The sequence below is a fragment of the Talpa europaea genome (assembly GCF_964194135.1).
Source record: "Talpa europaea genome assembly, chromosome: 7".
In the NCBI taxonomy this organism is placed as follows: domain Eukaryota; kingdom Metazoa; phylum Chordata; class Mammalia; order Eulipotyphla; family Talpidae; genus Talpa; species Talpa europaea.
This window is the reverse complement of record NC_140074.1, coordinates 11,858,842-11,880,326: the sequence shown is the minus strand read 5'-3', so window position 1 is coordinate 11,880,326 and position 21,485 is coordinate 11,858,842. Positions and strand designations below refer to the sequence as shown.

Below are 21,485 nucleotides of genomic sequence, written 5' to 3'. Positions count from 1 at the left end.
AACTCTGGCTACACATACACGCATTTAGGGAGCATTTTAAAATCCAAGTGTGTAATCTTCACCTCAGAGCAACAGAGTCAGAATCTCTGGGGGTTAGATCTGAGCTTCTTTAGTTTTAAGATTTCCAGATGATTCTACTATGTAGCTTTGTTGCAAATCACTGCTCTCTAAAGGTTAAAATTACTGGAATTGAGTGCAGGCCTCAAGGATATTTGAAATAACTTGGAGTCATCCATACCTGACCAGTAGTTTATTTGTCATTCTAAAGCTGTGAAATGTGCAGTTGTGGAAATAGTGTCACCTGAAAGGGTTAATTAAGGCATAGCATATGAAACATATAATAAAGTGATAATCATTTTTAAAGACACACTAATCTTTAAATTTCTGTCTTTTTGGGTTCTGTCTGTAATTGGGTCATCTTAGAAAACTAGGCACTTCTACTTAGTTTGTTTTCAGTGTTTAAAACTTATTAGGGGATTATTAAAGCTGGCTTGAGAGTCACATAAAAAATCCAGCCAGACCACTTCATAGGCCTGGTTTTTATGCCAAATTCTGTTATCTACTTGATTAAGTAGTGTTATTGCTAAACCAGTGTGTAATTTCCCAGGCATCTGCATATATAAATACGTATCAAAACTCCTATGAAAAACATTCTGTTCAGAGGTCTTGTCCTGCCGCGTATCAGTACAGCCAGTTCTTCCCATGAGTCCTTCCCTTTGTTCCCATGTTACCAGGGTGTTTCTACTCAGTTAATGTTCTTTTCATGGTTTCCATTGTTAGCTCTCCATCTGGTTATTATCTCATTAACTAATGAGAAAATGCCTATAATTCTCATGAACCTAGTAGATTAGAGCACTGCTACTTTTGTTCAGGTCCTGATCTTCTGAAGGACTCCATTGGCCATCTTGCCACTTTACCTGAGGGAAAGCTGCTTTTTTTATCCCTGCACTCTGCTCTCAGTGAGCCAAAACCATGTTTGAAAATGTGATCTTTGACTGTTAGACTCAAGTAAAAGTAATATTTTGACATGGACTTTACTTTCCTAGTCAAGTATTATAAGATGATAATGCTGTAAAAACATTGTTGATATCTTTGTTTAATCAACCTTAGACAAATATTTAAACATTTCACAGGGGGCCTGCCTGGTGACACAAGGGGTTAAGCACCACACTATGAAGCAACCTGCAGCCTCTGCAGTATGAGTTCGATCCCCAGCCAGCCAGGGAGCTACCCACATGGCGTAGCAGACCTCTCCTGCCTTGCCCGCTGCTCCCCCTCAGCAGTGTACTTCGGTCAGTCTGCCTATTCTGTTCCCCACTCTGTCTCTGGTGAATCCTCTCACCTTCCCATCTCTGGCCTGTACCCCAGCTCTTGTATGCATAAATATATAAATATTTTTTTTAAAAAAAGACAAGGGGCTAAGCACCACACTATGAAGCAATCCACAGCCTCTGCAGCATGAGTTCAATCCCCGGCCAGCCAGGGAGCAGCCCACATGGCGAGGCAGACCTCTCCTGGCTCTCCCGCTGCTCCCCTCAGCAGTGTATTTCAGTCAGTCTGCCTGTTCTGTTCCCCACTCTGTCTCTGGTGAATCCTCTCACCCCCCACATCTCTGGCCTATACACCAGCTCTTTGATACATAAATAAATAAATCTTTAAAAAAATACATTTCACAGTAGGTTTATTGTCATATTCACAGTAGAATTCAGTTAGGTCAGCTTTGTTCAGATTTCGATACTTGGGTATGTTTTATTCATTCATTGAAGCTTTTCTTTTTTAGTCTCTGTCATCCTGGACCCTGCCCACCCTGCCCTGCCTTTATGACTAAAACATGTGAATGTGGACGGACCAGGTAAGGTTGGAATTACACTCTACGGAAGATTTAATTTCTACATTGATGATTTATATGATAATTTCTAAAACAAAATACTAATAGGCAGCTTTAACTTAATGGTAGGTATGACTATTACTGCTCTATAAATTGTAGTTTCCTGTGCTGCCCCTGATCCCATTTTATAGTCTTAAAAGTGATATTACTCATTTCTGATGAAATGCCAGGGTAACTGACCTTTTTCTTTAACCTCTTTAGTGGGTGAAAGAACCAGGAATTGAACTCAGGTCTATTAAGGTCCAGGAGGCTGAGATAATTGACCTCTGCCTAGCACAAAATCTGACATCTAGAAGAATCTTACTCAATGTCGTTGAAGGAAAGAATAAGTTACCCCAGATTCTGAAACAAAATATGTAGTTGAGGTGGAAATAAGGGATAGATTAAAATTCTTTGTAAAGAGTAGACTTCAAACTCTATAATAAACTGTTAACCTGGAATGATACCCAAAGAAAGTTATTGAAAAGCACTGGCCTAATACCCTTTTCTAGCTAGTAAGTCAGCAAAATCAGAATATTTATTAGAACAAAGCCAGACTGATTGCCTCATACTGACATCAGGTATTATAGCTGCGTAAGATGCCAAAGTGCTATGTCCCAGGAGACTCACTTGTGCTTTCAGTCTGAGTATGTAATTATAACTACCTTGCCCTCTCCCCATCAACCCAAAATGAAACCCAAAATGAAAAAGCCCATGTGTAAGATACTGTGGGAGCACCCGACTTTTCCCTTCCTACAGGCTGCTTCAGTAAAACTCAGAAATCACATATACTGGATACTGAATGTTAGACTAATGCTGTCTTTACATCATTATCTTTACAGGCACACGGTTCGCTGTGGTCAGACTGTTTCAGTCCACTGCTCTAACCCATGTGAGAATGTTTTGAATTGTGGTCAGCACCACTGTGCTGAGCTGTGCCATGGGGGTCAGTGCCAGCCTTGTCGGGTCATACTGAACCAGGGTAAGTGGTGGATCCACCAACCAGCAGTACTTGCACATTTTTCTAGAACTTTAGTTATGGTTATCTCAATGACAGGATTGCTCTGAAACTTGTAGTGACAAAGGTTTCCTTGACTCTGGTATTTGGGGTAGAGCAAACTGGAGATTGTTAATGCTTAGATGATCTTCGTTATTTTAATTACCTAAAACCAATATACGTCATTGTCCTATAGAATTTGGACTGTGGATTTTTAATGTTGTTTAAGAGTAACTCCTTGGGAATTTTTTTTTTTTACATGAAATTATAAGTTGAAGTAGCAGTATAATAATATTATGTAAGTTTCAGGTGTTTGTTGTGGAGAATCAACATGTATATATACTAAGTAAAGTTTACTGCTTAAAGTCCAGATCTATCCACCATACCATTTTCCTCTTGGGAAATTTTTAAAAATAAATACATGAAAAAGGACCTAGAAAAGTGAAAATAATCTTGAAAAAGAACAACATTAAAAAGTTTAAACATCTGATTTCAAGACTTATAAAGAAACGGTAACAGGCAGTTTTTGGTGGAAAGATAGACTACTAGATCAATGGAAGAGAATAGAGTCCAGATAACAGGTGTCACATATAATACAGTAGTTGATTTTCAGCCAAGTTAAAAGTTAATTCAGTGGAAAGAGAATCTTTTTACAAAGGTTGCTAGAACAACCGAGTGTATGTATGAGGGAAAAATCTCAATCATTGGCCCACTCTTTACATAAAAATTAATTCTTCATGGATCTTTAAGTTAAATGTAAAATCAGGAAACATCAAGCACCGAGATGAAACTTTATAAGAGAATATTTTCGGGCCTCCCCGGTGGCGCAGTGGTTGAGCGCTGGGTTGCGAAGCTGCTGGCGACCTCTAGGCGCCGGTTCCATCCCCGGCTGCTCCCCGGCCACCTGAGGAGGGTCCCACATGGCGCGCAGACCTCTCCTGCTGCCCGCTGCTCCCCTCAGCAGTGTACTTCGGTCCTTCTGCCTGCTCTGCTCCCTGCTCTGGCTCTGGTGAATTCTCTCACCCTCCCGCGCTTCTGACTGTACCCAGTGCATGTATCAAACAAACAAACAAACAAACAAATAAATAAATAAAACATGCCTCTATTTAAAAAAAAAAAAAATATTTTCATGACCTTAGGGTTAGGCAAAGATTTCTTAGAGCAACAACAAAACACTAACCGTAAAAGAAAAAAAATTTAAAATTTCTGTTGATCAAAGGTACTATTAGGTAAATGAATAAATTCTAGATTGTATCTAGAATAAAAACCAACAACAGAAACCAACAACAACAACAAAAAAGAATAAGTCATTTAAACACTGAAAGACTTGACTTCACTAAAGAGTATTTATAACTGGCTTATCAGTGCATGAAAGGTGCTTAAAACCTTTAATACTAAGGAAATGTAAATTAATTAAAGCTATAGTAACAGTGAAAGATAATATAGCCACTTAGAAAACAGTCTAGCAATTCCTTAAAAGGTTATAAACATGGAATTACCATGTGACCCAGCAATTCCATTCCTAGGCATATACCCAAGACAGATGGAAATATATGTCCACACCAGACTTATAAATGGATGTTCATAACAGCATTATTCACATTGTAAAAATGTGGAAGCAATGCAAATTATCAGCTGGTGATAAAATTTGGCATGCCATACAATAGACTATCATTCAGCCATAGAAAAAAATATTGATATATGCTACAAAATAGGTAAACTTCAGAACATTATATGAAGTGAAAGGAGTCACAAAGGACCATGTAATGTATGATTCCTCTTTTGATGACTGCCCCTACCCTGCAGGGATCCTGGGCTCTAATGTACCACTGCCCAGTAGAGTTTATACTTTGGTTTGATGATATTGATGTTTGTTTGTACTTACAAAAAAACAGACCTATGAAATGTTGTGTGGTGTGTGGTACAAGGATTTTATGTAAGGAATGTGTTACCTGTTACTCATGTTCTCTTTATGGATCCTCTTGAGAAATTCCTGTCTGATCTTAGTTACAAGACTGTTATTTTTCCTCAAAACTATTGCTTTTATTTTAGGAAACCTATATAATTTACCTAGTCTCTATCTTTATGGTGACTATTTATGATTTGTTATATATTCTTACACTTGTTTTCATGTCTTTTATTTTATGTTTTTGTTATATTTCATACATCCTTATATACTGCCTCAAATCCAATTTGAGACAAAGCAGTTGTTAGATATAAACTGGCATTTGGTCTTGATATAGAAACTGTGGTGTGAAAAAGTCCCTTTGATCTAGAGCATTTTTAGCTCTTCGTTCATGTCAGGCTTTTTTACTTAGTGACATCACCTAGGTCTTTTTTCATACAAATTTGTTCAAATCTCAGCCTGATCCTTTTTGGTTTTGTGTAGTTGATATTTTAAAACTCAAGAGGGCTCTTTTCTTTTGGTCACAGAAAATATCTAGTGAAGTGTTTTGACCTTGAGTGTGGTTTATCTTCTCAAATTGTAACTCCCCTAGGATCCTCTTTAGCTTTATTTTGAGGTTTAATAAACATTCCTTCATTCATTGGTAAAAATGCTGAAAAGGTTAAAACTGTCGGCAGAGAGCTTCCTCCGGTCTGTCTGGTTCGTAGTACTCTTCAGACAGCTGTGAATTCACCTAATTCTTGTCACCAGCTCATATTTCTGTCTCTTATATCAAAGCACAGAACTTTTTAGTATTGCTCTCAGATTATTTCCTGATTGAAGCAAGACTCCATTTTGTTTCAGTTGTCACAATTTTCTGACCTTTTTTTATTCACAGCTATCTGCTCATACTTCTGCAAAAAGCTCTGTTCTGTCTAAGCAGAAACTTAGTAAAGAAAAACCTGCCTGAAAAAGCTACCAAGTTGCTAAGATTTGACTAGTTACATTAATATTGATTGCATTTTCTGCACCTATGTTAATTCATTCAGTAGGTCTTTATTGAATGAATGAGTTTTAGAATGGAGTGAAGCTGTACATGTACTTACTGGAAGATGGAATATTACTGTAAAAATCAAGAATCTTCATTAATTTTAGACTTTCCCCTTCCCATGATTCAGAGAAAGTTTTTGGTTTGTTCATTACAGTATATTATTTTAATATAATTTTGTTTTAATACAATATTTTATCTTATTTAATAGTTTAAATATTGTATTTACTCTTATGAACATTATTTCTAATGTTTTGTTAGAGGCATTCTATTTTATTTCTTACTAAATATATGATTTTAAGATTTCATATGGTTTTATAATGTTGTATTTATTCTGATACTGATTTTTGTGTAAGATATTTAAATTATACTGAGAGAAGGAAACTGTCACTAGGTCTCTTAATTTAGTCTCTGCTCTTCTGGTCTTCATTTATATGTAGGGCAAAGTAGGTTTGCATAGATTGATTTTTAAGGAGATAAAGAGACTTGTGAGTTGATGAAAATTAATCCATATCAGACGTCATTACATATTAATATGTCAGACACATAACTTCTTAAACTTAACACATATTTATTGTGACCTCAAGAAATAAAGGAATCCATTATTTCTTGCACAGGAAAAACTATAAATATTAGACTGGATTCCCTTTTTAGCAAATAAAAGTTTCATGTTATTTGAAACCTTTTACTAAGTATAAATACTCAAGCATGATTACTTCATATTCCTTAGTATAGACTACAAATTATTAAGGATTTTATTTATTTATGTATACAAGAACTGGGGTACAGGCCACAGGCTTGAGGGGTGAGAGGATTCACCAGAGACAGAGTGGGGAGCAGAACAGGCGGATTGACTGAAATACACTGCTGAGGGGACTTCTTTTTAGCAGCAGAGACTCCCCAAGCATGTTATGTGAATCCCAGTATATAAAGTATTAAATCCTTGCTACTTGGGTTGAAGTAAGGATGGGGGTAAGGGAGATACAGTGTTCAGTTCATCCACCACTACCCCAGCTTAGCCTCCATTGCCTCCAACTTAGTCTGATATCTCCAGAGGACCCCAGGGAGTCCTAATGATGTGTAGCTTTCAACCATGACCTTATGGACCAACCAGATAGTAGTGTCTCAATTTAGAGCGCTGCTTCACTTTAATGCTGTTTTTGGGATTTGCTGTAGAGGCATCTCAAGATATGACAGAGTCTAACAAGGCCTTCCCCCTCTTCCTATGATGAACCTCTTAGGTAAGTCTTAGAACTACTATATAAGCTATATGTCTGATCAACACTAATCATTAAAATTTTGTGTTTTCTTATAGATTGTTATAAGTATTTTAAGAGCTTAGACAGGTTATTAATCTTTTGTTTTTGAAATTGTCTTCAAGTGTGCTACTGTGGCAGTACCTCCCGAGACGTGTTATGTGGAACAGATGTAGGAAAGTCTGATGGATTTGGGGACTTTGGCTGTTTAAAGATATGTGGCAAGTAAGGCTTTATGTTTATCTCAGTTAGAATAAAGCTGTATTTTATGTAACAATTATATAATAGTCTGTTGTTTTTCTTAACAGGGACTTGAAGTGTGGGAACCATATGTGTTCTCAAGTGTGCCACCCTCAGCCCTGCCAGCCATGCCCACGACTCCCCCAGTTGGTGCGCTGTTGCCCTTGTGGTCAAACTCCTCTCAGCCAATTACTAGAATTTGGAAGTAGTGCTCGGAAAACATGCATGGATCCTGTCCCTTCATGTGGAAAAGTGTGCGGCAAGCCTCTGCCTTGTGGTTCCTTAGGTAACTAGTAGGCATAAAGTTACTTTTAAAAATATGAATGTAAATGTTTAGTATAATGACCACTTAGGCATAGTAGTAATAGGCAGAATACTTAGGCAAAAATTTAAATTGCATTTATAGTAGAGGATTTTCTAAATATTCTGGTCAAATTTGTGTGGGTACGTTTTCTTTCCTACTTAGAGTATAGTTGTTAAAATTCACATTTACTCAGTTTCTCTGTCTGATTTGGGCATTTTCTTCCTAACTCAGGATAATTGTGGTGAGATACTATTCCTTGGCATTTATTATTTCTCTTAGTAGCCCACACTAATATGAGCACCAGATATCCTTTTGCTAATCCAGCATTCAACAAGCATTTAAAGACATTTTCATACAACAGGAACATGTTAAAATAATTATGGGTGAGATGTTTAAGAACTAAAATTCTTAGTAAAACTTCAGCCATTTGGACCACTTAAGAAATGTCATTCTCAATAGCTTAGTTTTCCATCTACCTGACAGTAGTACTTTCTGAGCATCATTTTGGATGGACGTTTTTCTAAAATTTGCTTTCTCCTCTTTATTCAAATAGCGGTTACTCTAGATAATTTCTTTCCCTTTATTGACTCAGAGTCGTCATTTTCCTGAACTCTTAGTTACCTTATATTGAGAACAGCGATGCCCTCAGGGCCTACTTATGGGGTCTCAGGCAGTCTTCCTTACCTCTGCGTAGTTTGAATTGTTGTCTACTTGTTAAAAGTTTTTTGTTGTTTATTTTCTTCTTGGTGCTTAATTTAGCATACCCATCGCTGCTTTTCTTCTGACTTATGGCTTCTGATTTCTTGACTATAGAAACTGGAAAAGGTTAGTTGAAATTAGCTCTAAAGTAATAGTCTGAGTTTCTGAAACTTTCTGAGGTAGTACTTAGGAAAATGTGTGTGCAGTTTTGAAATTTCTCTTTTGAGTGGGTGTTCAAAGGCTCTGTTTAGAAAAATGAAAGTGGGCAATGTGTGATAAAGAGAGGTGTTCTTACAACTGATTCAGGAAAAGCTAGAATCTTTAAATTTGGTTTCCATTTTTATCAAAGATAGAGAATTCACATTTCTCCCAGGTGCCAGCAGGAAGCAATAGAAGCACCCTTCCTAATTCTTATTTTCAATCTGACTTTAAAATTATGTATAGAGGAGAAATGCTCTCCTCATATATTTATGCATGTTCTAACTGCATCAGGAAAATCAGTTATCTGTTGATTCTGTGAGGCTAATGTGAAAATGTATCTTTAAATAAGCCCTGTGAAATGGAGAGCAAATCAAGGATGATAATGTCTTCCCTTTTCAGAAAGCCAATGGGTCATTTTTGTAAGAATTTCATATATAATCACCAGAAATCCTACCCTGAGGCTATGAGATCTTGCTGGCTATGAGGGAAAGAGGAAATGTAAATGGGTAATGTGGGAGGACTTGCGCAAGAGAAGCACAGTAAGTCAGTATGAACAGACCTGGGGGTGAGACAAGAGCTGGTAAAGGGGCTGGGGGTAAACCACCATACTAAAGCAGAATTTTAATCATGGAAAAATTCTAAGGAACTAGGCTGAGTTGAATTGAGAAACTCAGAGACAAAGCCTATGGCTAGTGGTAATGAATAAACTCTTAAGTTTATTCAGACTGGCTTATCTATAGAAAGTTTGTTTAGATCTTTCAGTATCTCACCCAGTAGGAAATTTCCATCTAGATATATAACTGTAGTGTAAGGGAGCAGGTGGAGTCCTACTCTCAGGATGGTAGTGTGAGGTTATTTGTGGAACTCACTACCCAGGAAAACAAGTAAAGCTGAAGAAAACTATTAAAAAGCACTACTTAAAATCCCTTCCTCCCCCACTCCAGCTCAAAAGCTCTACTCTGGATGAGTGTACCCAAAGACACTTTCTCTACTCTCAGCTTCCAGTCAAGGGTTATCACATCTCAGTGGAGGCGCGAGCTACTAGCATTTTTAATCCTCTCCAACTCCAAGCTGAAGAGGCTAAATTTCTGGTAGCACAGCTGAGCCATCAGGGCCCCCTTCCTCCACAGTTTTGTCCATGGGACAAAGGGAAGCTTCTAACTCAGTCATAACAAATGAGAATTCTGGGATCCCAGTCATCGTCACCTAAGCTCACTTGGAGGGCAAAAGTTTCATGCTTGTTGCAAGCCAAGAAAAGCAGTGGCTGTTTTCCCACCTAATACTCAGAGTAGCGAACAAGATCTTTCCTAGGGGGAGAGTCCATTAAAAAGAGAGGTTCAAAGTACTTCCCAAAAAAACTGACGTTCCTTTGAAATGGGAAGTTTTGGGAAACAATAGCTCCTCTTTTTTTTTTTTTTTAAAGATTTATTTATTTATGCATACAAGAACTGGGGTATAATCCAGAGGTGCAGGAGGTGAGAGCATTCACGAGAGAGAATGGGAAGCAGAACAGGCAGATCTACTCTGCTAAGGAGAGCAGCAGGCATGGCAGGAGAGGTCTGCCGTGACATGTGGGTTTCGCTGGCCTGCAGGGATCATACTCGTGCTGCAGTGGCTGGTGATAGCTTGATAGCGCTGTCTTTAACCCCTGCGCCACCAGGGAGGCCCCACAATAGCTCCTCTTAAGAGCAGTTAGTTAACCAGAAATAATCAAGAGATACCTAAAAAGGAGCAAGCCCTCCTGGAGTCAGAATAAGCCTCACAGACTTGTTTCAAAGACTACTGCTGCTCTAATTACATTGGACCAGATTGCTGGGTTTTATGCCCCAGGGCATTACTGAAAACCAGTAGAGTAATAATCCAGCAGTAGGCTTCAGAGCTGAATTTAATCCCAAATGGGGCATATGCTTAACCGAGATATCAGGAAAAGAGACTGTCAGTCCTCTGAAACCTTTGTCATCTCAGGGTGCACTCTCAAGACTGTCATTCAGAAAGGCACCAGTGGCTTCATACCTTGGGGGAAATAGACTACTACTACTATAACGTAGTTTTTTCTATTTTTCCCTTCACCATTCTTGTATATAAAATAACTTGTATATGTGCACAAACATGCTGTGTTTCTTAAAAAACTGAATAGCCTATGGTATGTTTTGATTTATGGCAAGTAGAGATGGACAAGGGAAATTACTGGTAATGGAAAATAGTCCCTTTCTCCATCAATGGTACTCACGTAGGTCTTTATATTCCAGTAAGTTGCTTTGCTTTCACTAATTTTTTGTCTTATTGTAACAGAATAGTGTGAAAAATCTTTGCATATCTTAAGAAAAAAAAAGATTCAGTGAATGTCAATGATTGGTAGAGATTATATAAAAGAAAATAGAATGAAGAACATTGAACAGTGCCTCAGAGAAAAGTGGCACATCTTTAAATTTACTAACATATGTAATGGGAATATTGAGAGAAGAAAGGAACAGAAAGATAGTCAAAGAAATAATGGCAGGAAACTTTAGCTTTACTGGAAAACAATCTACACATCAAAGAAGCTCATCAATTTCTAATAGGGTAAATTCAGAAAGATCCATACCTAGAGACACAGTAAAAATGCTGAAAGCCATTGACAAGGAGAAAATCTTGAAAGCAGAGAGAAAAATGACTTATCACATACAAGGGAAACCTTGTAAGATTATCAGCCAACTTTTGATCAGAAACAATGAAGAAACAACCAGAAGGCAGTGGGATGACTTAATCAAAGTGCTGAAAGAAAAAATTGCCTATCAAGAATCTTATATCCAGTGAAGCTATCTTTCAAAAATGAAGATTAAAAGCAATTCAATGCTAACATATTTACTTTACAATATACAATAAAGGAAGTTCTTTAGACTGAAAGCAAGTAAACCCAAATGTAAATTCATGAAAAACCAAAGAGTAAGGGTAATAATATGATTACAAGAGACAATGTAATTGAATATTTCTTTTCTCAACTTTTTAAAAAACAGTTACATAAGACAATATGTATGTAATTGTATTTTAAAGGCTGTAACATATAGAAATAATCTCTGGCAATAATAGCACAAAGGAGGTGGGTGGGATCAACGTTGTATTAGAGTTAGGAAGTGATACCAGATGGTAACTCAGATCTGCAGGAACAAATGAAAAAAAAACAGAAACGAAAATAAGATAAATATAACAAACTAAAAATATATACTTACTCTCATTTTTTTCTCTACTTTTTCAATAGATCACATAAAAAATAATGATTATAACAGTGTACTGCTATAGATGTATTGGGTTGTCGGAAAACTCTGGCACATTTTTTTCTGTGTTTTCAAAGAAAAATAGGTTATGACTTTTCTGACAACCCACTAATATGTGGAGCAGTGACACAGAAGAGAAGAGGGAGTAAAGCTAATGTGAGTAAGGCTTCTATATCTCGCTGGAATTAGGTTAGTATAAATCTTAAGTAGATGCTGATAAGGTATAAATTGTAAGCCCTAGAGTAACCATTAAGAAATTACTCCAATAGTAAAAATCAAAATCAACAGGCTACCAGAGACGTTCTCTAGGGGACAAGGAGGGAGAAGGATCAGGACAGAAGTGGGAAGAGCACAGGAGACAATGGTAATGGTGCATGGGTGAATTGGTGGTGGGAATTTTATGGGAAATCATACATTGTACAAAAATGAAGGATGATAAATATATATCTAATAAATATATGTATTTATTATAATAAATATTTATAATAAATATAAATATATATTAATATATATAATGGGGGAGTGTGTATATATATATATATAAAAAATGAGGGGGGAGAAATTACTCCAAGAAATACAGTAAAAAGTAGCATGAAAGGAAAAAAGATGTTACACTAGAAAATAATTGATGCAAAAGAAAGCAGTCAAAGAGGATTAGATTAACAAAACAGATGTAAGGCAGAAAACTAAAAGTAAAACAGCAAACATAAATCCAACTATATCACTAATAATGTAATGGATTAAGCAGTTGAAAACAGAAATTATCAAGCAGAATTTAAAAAAGAAACAAGATCTGATTATATGTTACCATCAGGAAACAGACTTTAGATACAGTTAGGCTGAAGGTAAAAAGTTGTGGAAAAGATAAGTCATGTAAATAGCAGTCATCAAAAGAGACCCACAACTCTGAGGAGGTCCTCGAAATTTTAAATAGGACTTATCCTTAACTCACCTTAACAGAATTAATGACAGAACACTAATCACCAGGTATTCAGAGAATTCAAGTCAGTGAGGTTATGGATCATGGTTTCCAGTAATTTGTAAATCTCCAGATGAGTTTCAGGCAACAGTACATTAGTAATAGCACCCATGGCTACAATTTTAAGGAGATTCAAGTCTAACTTGGAAACTTGGAGCCTAAAGAAGAAAGAAAAGATCTGTTCTTTGTCTTAGGCAAAGTATCATGCACTCCAAAGCATATTCATACTCCAAAGCATAATTTCTTTTTTTTTTTTAATGATTTATTTATTTATGTATACAAGAGCTGGGGTACAGGCCAGAGGTGGGGGGGGGGGAGAGAGGACTCACCAGAGACAGAGTGAGGGACAGAATAGGCAGACTGACTGAACTACATTGCTGAGGGGCAAGTTAGGAGAGGTCTGCTGTGCCACGTGGGTAGCTCCCTGGACGGCCCAGGGGATCGAACTCTCTCTGTAGAGGCTGCAGACAGCTCCATAGGCAGTGTCTCAACCCCTTGTGCCACCAGGGAAGCCCTCCAAAGCACATTCTAATGACGAATGCTGGGTCCTGTCCTCACCAGAAAGGGAACAGCCTATTGAATAAAGGAAAGATGGGCACGAGGCATTTGCCACGCCCTTCTTTCCCTATACTCTGATTCTGAAGTTGCAGGGAATAAGGTGGAAGACCAGTGTGACTAGTGAACTTGGGGGTCTGAAAATAAGTAGTTATAATTTTCATTCTCAACTCTTTTCATTTTTATTAAAGATTTCATTCATACCTGTGAGAAGCTCTGCCACGAAGGAGACTGTGGACCATGCTCTCGCACATCAGTCATTTCCTGCAGGTGCTCTTTCAGAACAAAGGTAAGTTCTCAGCAGTGCTAGAGTTGTTGGCACAAATGCCTTTTAAATTGGAGATCATGGGAGGGAAGGAATCAAAATAAGTTCAGTTTTATTCCTGTCATACAATTTATGATTCATTCAATGCAGTCAGTGTATACTGACACCTCCTACAACCAGACCAGTTGTAGGATGGGCATTGAGGAGGGTCCAGCACTCATGACTCAGAGGCCAGTAATAAAGATAAGGCAAATAGACAAATAACTCTACCAAATACAAGTGAGATAATGGTAAACACTGGAAGAGAAGAACACCAGCTCTTCTACGAAGTTAGAGAGAACATAGTCCACAAGGTGGTGTTCACTTCTGACACCCACTATATAAGAGTTTAGACAATTGCTGAATTAGAACAGTCCACCTGACCACCTTCACTGCAAGTCTAGTGGTCCCAAGACCACCCTCAAGATTTGATAATTTTCTTAAAGGACCTATATATAGCTCATTCAAAGCTGTTGTATACCTGGTTACAGTTTATCACAGGGAAAGAATATAGATTAAAATCAAAGCCAAGAGAAAGAAGCACTTAGGCAGAGCTTCAGAAAGTGCTAACTGGAATTTCCATATTTAGAGCAGAGTCCAAGAAAATACCAGGTACAAGCTTCCCATTATCCTCTCCTCGAGGATTTGTAATAACATTACTTTCTTGGCGTCAATATGTGATAACAAGCATGGAGTATTGCCAACCAAGGAAGCTCACCCAAACCTGGGTTTTCATTGGGGCTTCCTCATGTAGGCATGAGGTCCTGTCCCACTAGAGTTCTACTTATACTGTGTGATTCAAAGACCCCCACCCTGAGACCATCAGTGAGGCCTGCCCTATACCCTAAAGCATATTAAACTATCTGGTAGCCCAAGGTCTGAGGCAAATAATGACACTTCTATTGGGCATGATATTCCAAGAATTTAGAGATTATCTCCCAGAAGCCAATGGCAAAGGCCAGAACTCCCTTTGGTTAAGGTTAATGCTTCACTATACAAATGTTCTGTCAATTTTTACTTCTTGCCCTGGTGGTTTTGATTGGACTTTGTAATATAATTACAAACAGGGCATCTTTTCCATCTTGGAACTAGTGCCCATTCCTGTGTCTATAACCAGAAGAGTCATCCTTCCTGTGGAATTTTTAGGGTAATCTAACTTGTGGCACATCTAACTTGTGATCTGTTCTGCTCTCTGATCATATCAATGCCTATCAGCACCTGTCCCAGTGGAGTACAAGCTTTAGTGGAGGCAAAATTCTCAGCAGTTTGTTCTGTTTGTTAAATATAGCCCCAGGCCCTGGGTAACAGTCAACTTGGAGGTGATTCTGGGGCTATAGTCCATGAATTGGGAGCTAGGATAATAGGTAAGCTTTAGAACAAAAGGGAAAAATGTAAAAGTAGTGCTGTCTACATGAAACAATAAGTGTGAGCATGCATGGTGGTCGGGGTTCTGAGAGAAAGGTAAAATATAGTGTAACTATTTTGAGTGTAGGTGCAGGACCACTTAATATTTTGAAAATACCAGCTCGAGGACTTGTGAATACTGTGATTTAGAAATAAAAAATTTAGTAATGCCCAGAGGTTCTCTTGGTGACCAAGAATTAAAAGCATTTTTGGTATGAGTGAGTCAGAAATGGCTACTGGTATTTTGCTTTTCTCCCCAGATATCACTTTCTCTAACTCTGCTTGTTTGCTTCTTGCTCATTCTCTGTCTTTATTCCCTCTACTAGTGGACCCATGTCATTGAGTGTATTCCTTCAAAAAGCTTTGTCAGAATTGTTTCCTTCCCCCCATCAAAATTGTGTTTCTGCAAATAAAAGTCTTAACTCTGAAATTGCAGGCAGAGCACACTATCACTATGAATTGTTAAACCCTTTGGTAAAGTGACCAATCTCTTAAATATGTTGGTATTCATTACCTCATTGCCAGATTTTTCTTGAAATGTCTATTGTAATGGGATAGACCTTTCTAGATAAATAGAATTTATTTCATAAAGTTTTAAAGGTTGTTTCCTTAATCATTTTGGTGGGAGTCGTTGAGACATGTTTACTACCTCTTGACAAAGAATGCTGTATTTAAGTGTTTATTGGTAATTCAATTTTATCTTAGGAATCTATGGGAACTCTGCCTTTCCCTACTATTATAATACCTCTCCATGACATTTCTTCTGTACAATCCAGTGTTTGCATTAATTGGAACACTCACTCAAGCAATTTTATGAGTCATTTGTACTGTATATCTTTACAGATACATCTCTACAGAGCATGTGGGGTGCTTTTTTATGTCATCAAATCCAGACAACTCATTAATTTATCTCAAACATCTTCCTAGCCAAGAAGCTTCAATTTCTTAGACCTATTCATTTCTGTTATCTACTCCAGTAGCTACCCTTTTTTTCTCCAAAGTCACTTTCACTAAGAACGTTTTTGTCGTTTTGCTAGTTTGTACATGGCAATCTGTAAATGACATCAAAGCCAAATTCAAATGTAGATGCTAGGCAGCCAGCCAGGCTCACTGCCCTCGCAAGTGACTAACTTGGTTTCTACATTTCTGCCCTCTTCCATATGTTATTCAGGATTATTCCTCAGCAGAATTACATATGATAGAACTTTGGGACCATTCACACATAATTGAAACCACAGGAATAAAACTTTACAAAGTGCCAAAGGACTACTGTATTCCACCTTACTGCCATTTCACCAGTGTCCCCAGTGCTCTCGAGTGTAAAACTGTTTGCCCCTGCATTAAATGATACCAGATTGTTACATATTTTCAGTCCTTACATCTGTAGTTTTTTTTTAAAGATTTATTTATTTATGCATACAAGAGTGGGGGTACAGGCCAGAGATGCAGGGGGTGAGAGGATTCCCCAGAGATAGAGCGGGTAGCAGAACAAACAGACTGACTGAAATACACTGCTGAGGGGAGCAGCGGATAAAATAGGAGAGGTCTGCCTCGCCTCCTTACCTCTGTTTTTAATGGCTTTATCTGCTTATACCCTTGCCAGGCAGTTTTCCACTTTGCTTTACATACCTTTAGTAGCCCTTCTTTCCATTCCGATTTTAGAATTCCTTACGTGCTGTGAGTTTGGAGGTCCAGAAGGTCATATCACAAATATTGTTGTATGTACACAAAAAGTCAGTAAACGTGGGGACCTGTTGTAAGGAAAGCATATTAATAAAGGGACTGTGTTAATCTAACTCCAGACAGGTGAAGTTGGTGATTGACTGCTTAAGAAGTACAGGATATTTGGGGATAATTGTTACATTTAGCATTAAACTAAGTTATTTATTCCTAATGTAATTGCTATTTCTTTTTTTTTTTTTCCCCCATAGGAACTTCCATGCACCAGTCTCAAAAGTGAAGGTATGACTAGGAAAAGGCATGAGGGAGATCTCTGGAGTGAATGCGTTGTATTTTGGTAGGGGATTGGGTTGTTTATATGTAAGAATTTGGAGAAAATACTGCTAAGACTTATGTATTCCATTGTATGTAATTTTTCTTCAAAAGAAAAAAATAATGAATTCTAGTTAATAGAATCTGAAAAATTTAGGGGAAGTGTATTAATGCCTACAGCTTACTTTGAAATACATCAAAAACTAAGATAAATTGATGGGTGGGTAGAAGAATAAATATGTGAAAAAGCAACTAATGATAGAATCTAAGTTTGGGTATATGGGTGTTCACTATGAAATTGCTTTAACTTTTTTCCCCTTTTTTTTGGTTTTTCTTTAAGTACCGTAGTATTATAATGTAGAACATTTCACGTATACATCATTATAAATCAACATCTGTATATGCTACATTAAATTTACCACTAAAAGTTTTGTCCATCATCATACAATCGACCCCTTTTATCCAATTTACTGCCTTACTCTTTCTGGTAACCACTAATTCAGTCTTATAGTCTTAAAGTTTGTTTTATTTATTTGTTTTGTCTATTCATTTTGAGTGAAATCATGCAGTGTTTTTCTTTGTCTGGCGTTTATGTTTGAAATTTTTCATAGTAATTGTTGGTGAGGGCAGTGGAGGTAAGTATTGAAACCAACATTTTAGCTAATGGAGCCAACATTTTACACAGTGACTGATGTTTGATCCCTTTAAGGCTTGAATAGACATGAGACACCTGGAACAGACGCAGCCAGCATTCTCCTTTACCTTGAGACCTAGAACATTGTTTCTTCCTTTGCCCTTGATCCCCTACTCTGTTGTGGGTCTACCCTTGTTTTGCCATCCACCACATAGACTTTTATTTAAGCTTCCTTAAAACCTTTTTATAAAAGTGATAGAAGATAAAATTTTACAAAAAATGAAAACTCTTGGGCCTCCCTGGTGGCACAGGGGTTAAAAACAGCACTATCAAACTATCATCAGCCACTGCAGCATGAGTTCAATCCCCTTCTGACCAGGGAGCAACCCACATGCACAGCAGACCTCTCCTGTCTCACCTGTTGCTCCCCTCAGCAGTGTCTTTCAGTAGATCCTCTTGATCTGCTCCCCACTCTCTGTGAATCCTGTCACCCCCCCCCATACCTCTGGCTTACACCCACGTTCTTATATACATAAATAAATAAATCTTTTTTAAAAAATAAAATAAAAACTCTTATTCTGATCAGGAAGAATGTTTTGGTTAGGATGCTTCTGGCTGCAGGCATGGGAAAACCCAAGGGAAGGTGACTTCAGCAATGGGAGGGGGGTTTACTGTCTTACTGTCTTACATAACAAGAAGTCTGAAGGCAGAACAAGTCCAAGGTTAGCTAATTGGAAGGTCAGTAAATAAGAATATAGTCAGCTTCTCTGATTTTCTTGATTTTTTGCCTCCTGAGTGTAAGTTAGCAGTTGTTAGCAGTTGACTCTTCACTCAACAGCATCTAAAGGAAAGGAGATTCTTAAACTTCTCTTCCATCTTAAGAGCAAGAAAATGGTCCTGAAAGACTCTCAACATATTTTGTATCACATACTCCTTCCTAAATCCTTTGCTAATAAGGGGAAGGAATACCATGACAGGCTAGACTATTCAACATTCACTTCTAGAACTGAGGCACACTTGGGTGCCCAATTTCTGAGCAAAATTAAGGATCTGTTAGCCTCAGAAGATACGGAGTAGCTTGTTTGGCAGGTAACTAGAAATATCTACTTTAAAATCTCAGCAAAGGGGCCTCCCTGGTGGCACAGACGTTAAAGACACAGCGCTATCAAGCTATCGGCAGCCACTGCAGCATGAGTTCAATCCCTGGCTGGGGAGCTAACCCACATGGTGCAGCAGAGCTGTCCTGTCCCGCCCGCTTCTCTTCCTTGGCGGTGTATTTCAGTGGATCTGCCTGTTCTGCTCCCCACTCTGTCTGATGAATCCTCTCACCTCCCCCATCTCTTGCCTACACACCAGCTCTTATATGCATAAATAAATCTTTTAAAAAAATAAAATCGCAGTAAAAATTGTGGATAGTAATTTTTTTTAAAGATTTACTTATGCGTACAAGAACTGGGGTACAGACCAGAGTTCTGGGGTGAGAGGGCTCACCAGAGACAGAGTGGGGAACAGAACAGGCAAACTAACTGAAATACACTGCTGAGGAGAGCAGCTGGCAAGACAGGAGAGGTCTGCTGCGCCATGTGGGTCAGCTCCCTAGCCAGGGATCCAACTCATGCAGCAGTGGCTGCAGATAGCGTCATAGTGATGAGACTTCATCCCTTGCACCCCCAGGGAGGCCCTGCTTTTAATTTTAAAGTAAATAAATGAACAATATAAAGTGAGAATACGCCTTCACCCCATTCCCCCCTCCTACTTCCACTCCTCTGTTTCACTAACAGTAGTTTGTTAGAATCCACTTTCTCTGCTTCTTCTCCAACACTTGTTGTTTTCCTTTTTTTTTCCCCAAAGTTATTCTAAGTGGCTGTGAAGTGATAGGTCAGTATGGTATTGATTTGCATTTCCCTAATTACTAATGATGTAGAACATTTCTCTATATTCCTGGGCAATTGTATAATTCCTATGGAAAAGAGTCTATTTAAATTCATTGCTCATTTTAAAAAGTTGTGTTGTCTTTTTGTTGTTGATTGTGAGAGCTTTATATACATATATGTAATATATATATAATTCTGTATATATTTTTTAAGATTTATTTTTGTTTATGCATACAAGAACCGGGGTATAGGCCAGAGGTACTGTTGGGTGAGAGGATTCACCAGACAGAGTGGGGAGTAGAACAGGCAGACTGACTGAAATACACTGCTGAGGGGAGCAGCGGACGAGACAGGAGAGGTCTGCTGCACCATGTGGGTAGCTCCCTGGCTGGGAATCCAACTCATGCTGCAGTGGCTGCTGATAGCTTCATTGTGCTGAGACTTAACCCCTTGTACCACCAGGGAGGCCCGCTTTTTATGTATTTTATAAGATAAATGATTTGCAAATATTTCCTCATATGTATTGTCTTTTTACTTTATTATTTGATGCAAAAAAGCATTTAACTTGATCAAGTTGGAGTTAGGTTTTTTCCATTTTCCTTGTGCTTTGGGTGCCCTTGCTGCTTTTGAAAGTGTATCTGTAGGAAGGATTCCTTAAAATTTCCAAAATTCTATTTTAGAGTACTCTAAAAGTTAAACTACTTTTAGAGTAAAATACTCTAAAAGTACTCTGAAAGTTAAATTCCCGTTCATTATGAGTGTGCATTTTTATCCACACCTTCACCCATACCATGTATTAGTCTTCTTATTTTCTTTATTTTTTTGTCAATCTGACAAGTAAAAAATGATTTTTAAAAAAAATGTTTAATGAGGGCCTCCCCAGTGGCGCAGCGGTTGAGTGCTGGGTTGCGAAGCTGCCCGCAGCCTCTGCAGCGCTGGTTTGATCCCCGGCCACCGGGCGAGGGTCCCACATGGTGCGCAGACCTCTCCTGCCGCCTGCTGCTCCCCTCAGCAGTGTATTTCGTCACTCTGCCTGCTCTGCTCTCCCCTCTGGCTATGGTGAATTCTCTCACCCTCCCGCGCTTCTGACTGTACCCAGTGCTTGTATAAATAAATAAATAAATCTTTTTTTAAAAGTTTAATGAGTTTATTGTAATATTTATAATATTTACTATTGTAATATTTAATAAGCATTTTTACCATATAATTTATTTACATTATTACATTTATATTTCTTCAGCCTGTAGTCACTCAAATATTTGTTAAATGAATGTTCATATCTTTTGCCTTTTCTTTTTAATTGGCCACAGCAGATGCTACATTTATCTGTGACAAGCGGTGTAATAAGAAACGATTGTGTGGACGACATAAATGTAATGAGATATGCTGTGTGGTAAGTGTACCTATCATTAGGTGTGATCAGATTACATTCTGAAAGCCTCAACTATTTGGAATGTAGCCCAGATTTAGAAACCACTAGGCGGGGTCCCCTGAGCAGCAGAGAGTTGCCCAGAGAGGCAGATAGGGCCATTTTAAGCATTAGCCAGATTGAGAAGTCACCCACTGGCGATGTGAAGGAAGAAAAAGAAGATAGAAGGCCTCAGAATGCAAGACCAATACATAAGCATACAGTCCCCTACAGGAGATTATGCTCTGACCCACAAAACAGACTGGTCTGACCTTAGCAACTCTGGTTTTAGGTTTAATATACTCTTGGAGTCAGGTCAGTAGGCAAAATGTAGCATTTTTGAAAGGAGCACACGTTACAGCTGAAATATTCATTTCTGTAGAACAAAGTAAAGGATGTAAAGTCAATAAATACTGTGTTATTGTGTGTGTATAAATAAGATAATGCTGTAACTAATAACATGAGTGCATATATACTCACATGCATATGTGCATATGTGTCATTTATATAACACGGTGAAGGATGATGAAATTATACAATATATCAAAACCTACTTCTAAAACAGTATTTGAAGATTTAAAGAC

General features: G+C 38.0%; 1 protein-coding gene across 2 annotated transcripts in view; it reads left to right on the top strand.

The window, feature by feature from the left end:
• The window catches only part of NFX1 (nuclear transcription factor, X-box binding 1), a gene marked incomplete at both ends in the record, with an annotated part of 56,436 nt that overhangs the window by 13,966 nt on the left and 20,985 nt on the right, over positions 1-21,485 (top strand). Inside the window, 7 exons of one of the 2 annotated variants that reach the window (XM_084236381.1) lie at positions 1,781-1,852; positions 2,710-2,849; positions 7,179-7,278; positions 7,362-7,579; positions 13,477-13,574; positions 16,925-16,955; positions 20,807-20,886. In XM_084236381.1, coding sequence (XP_084092507.1) covers positions 1,781-1,852; positions 2,710-2,849; positions 7,179-7,278; positions 7,362-7,579; positions 13,477-13,574; positions 16,925-16,955; positions 20,807-20,886 — 739 coding nt within the window. Of the gene's footprint in view, positions 1-1,780; positions 1,853-2,709; positions 2,850-7,178; positions 7,279-7,361; positions 7,580-13,476; positions 13,575-16,924; positions 16,956-20,803; positions 20,887-21,485 lie in introns of both variants that reach the window. The other variant, XM_084236382.1, reaches the window with a different exon arrangement.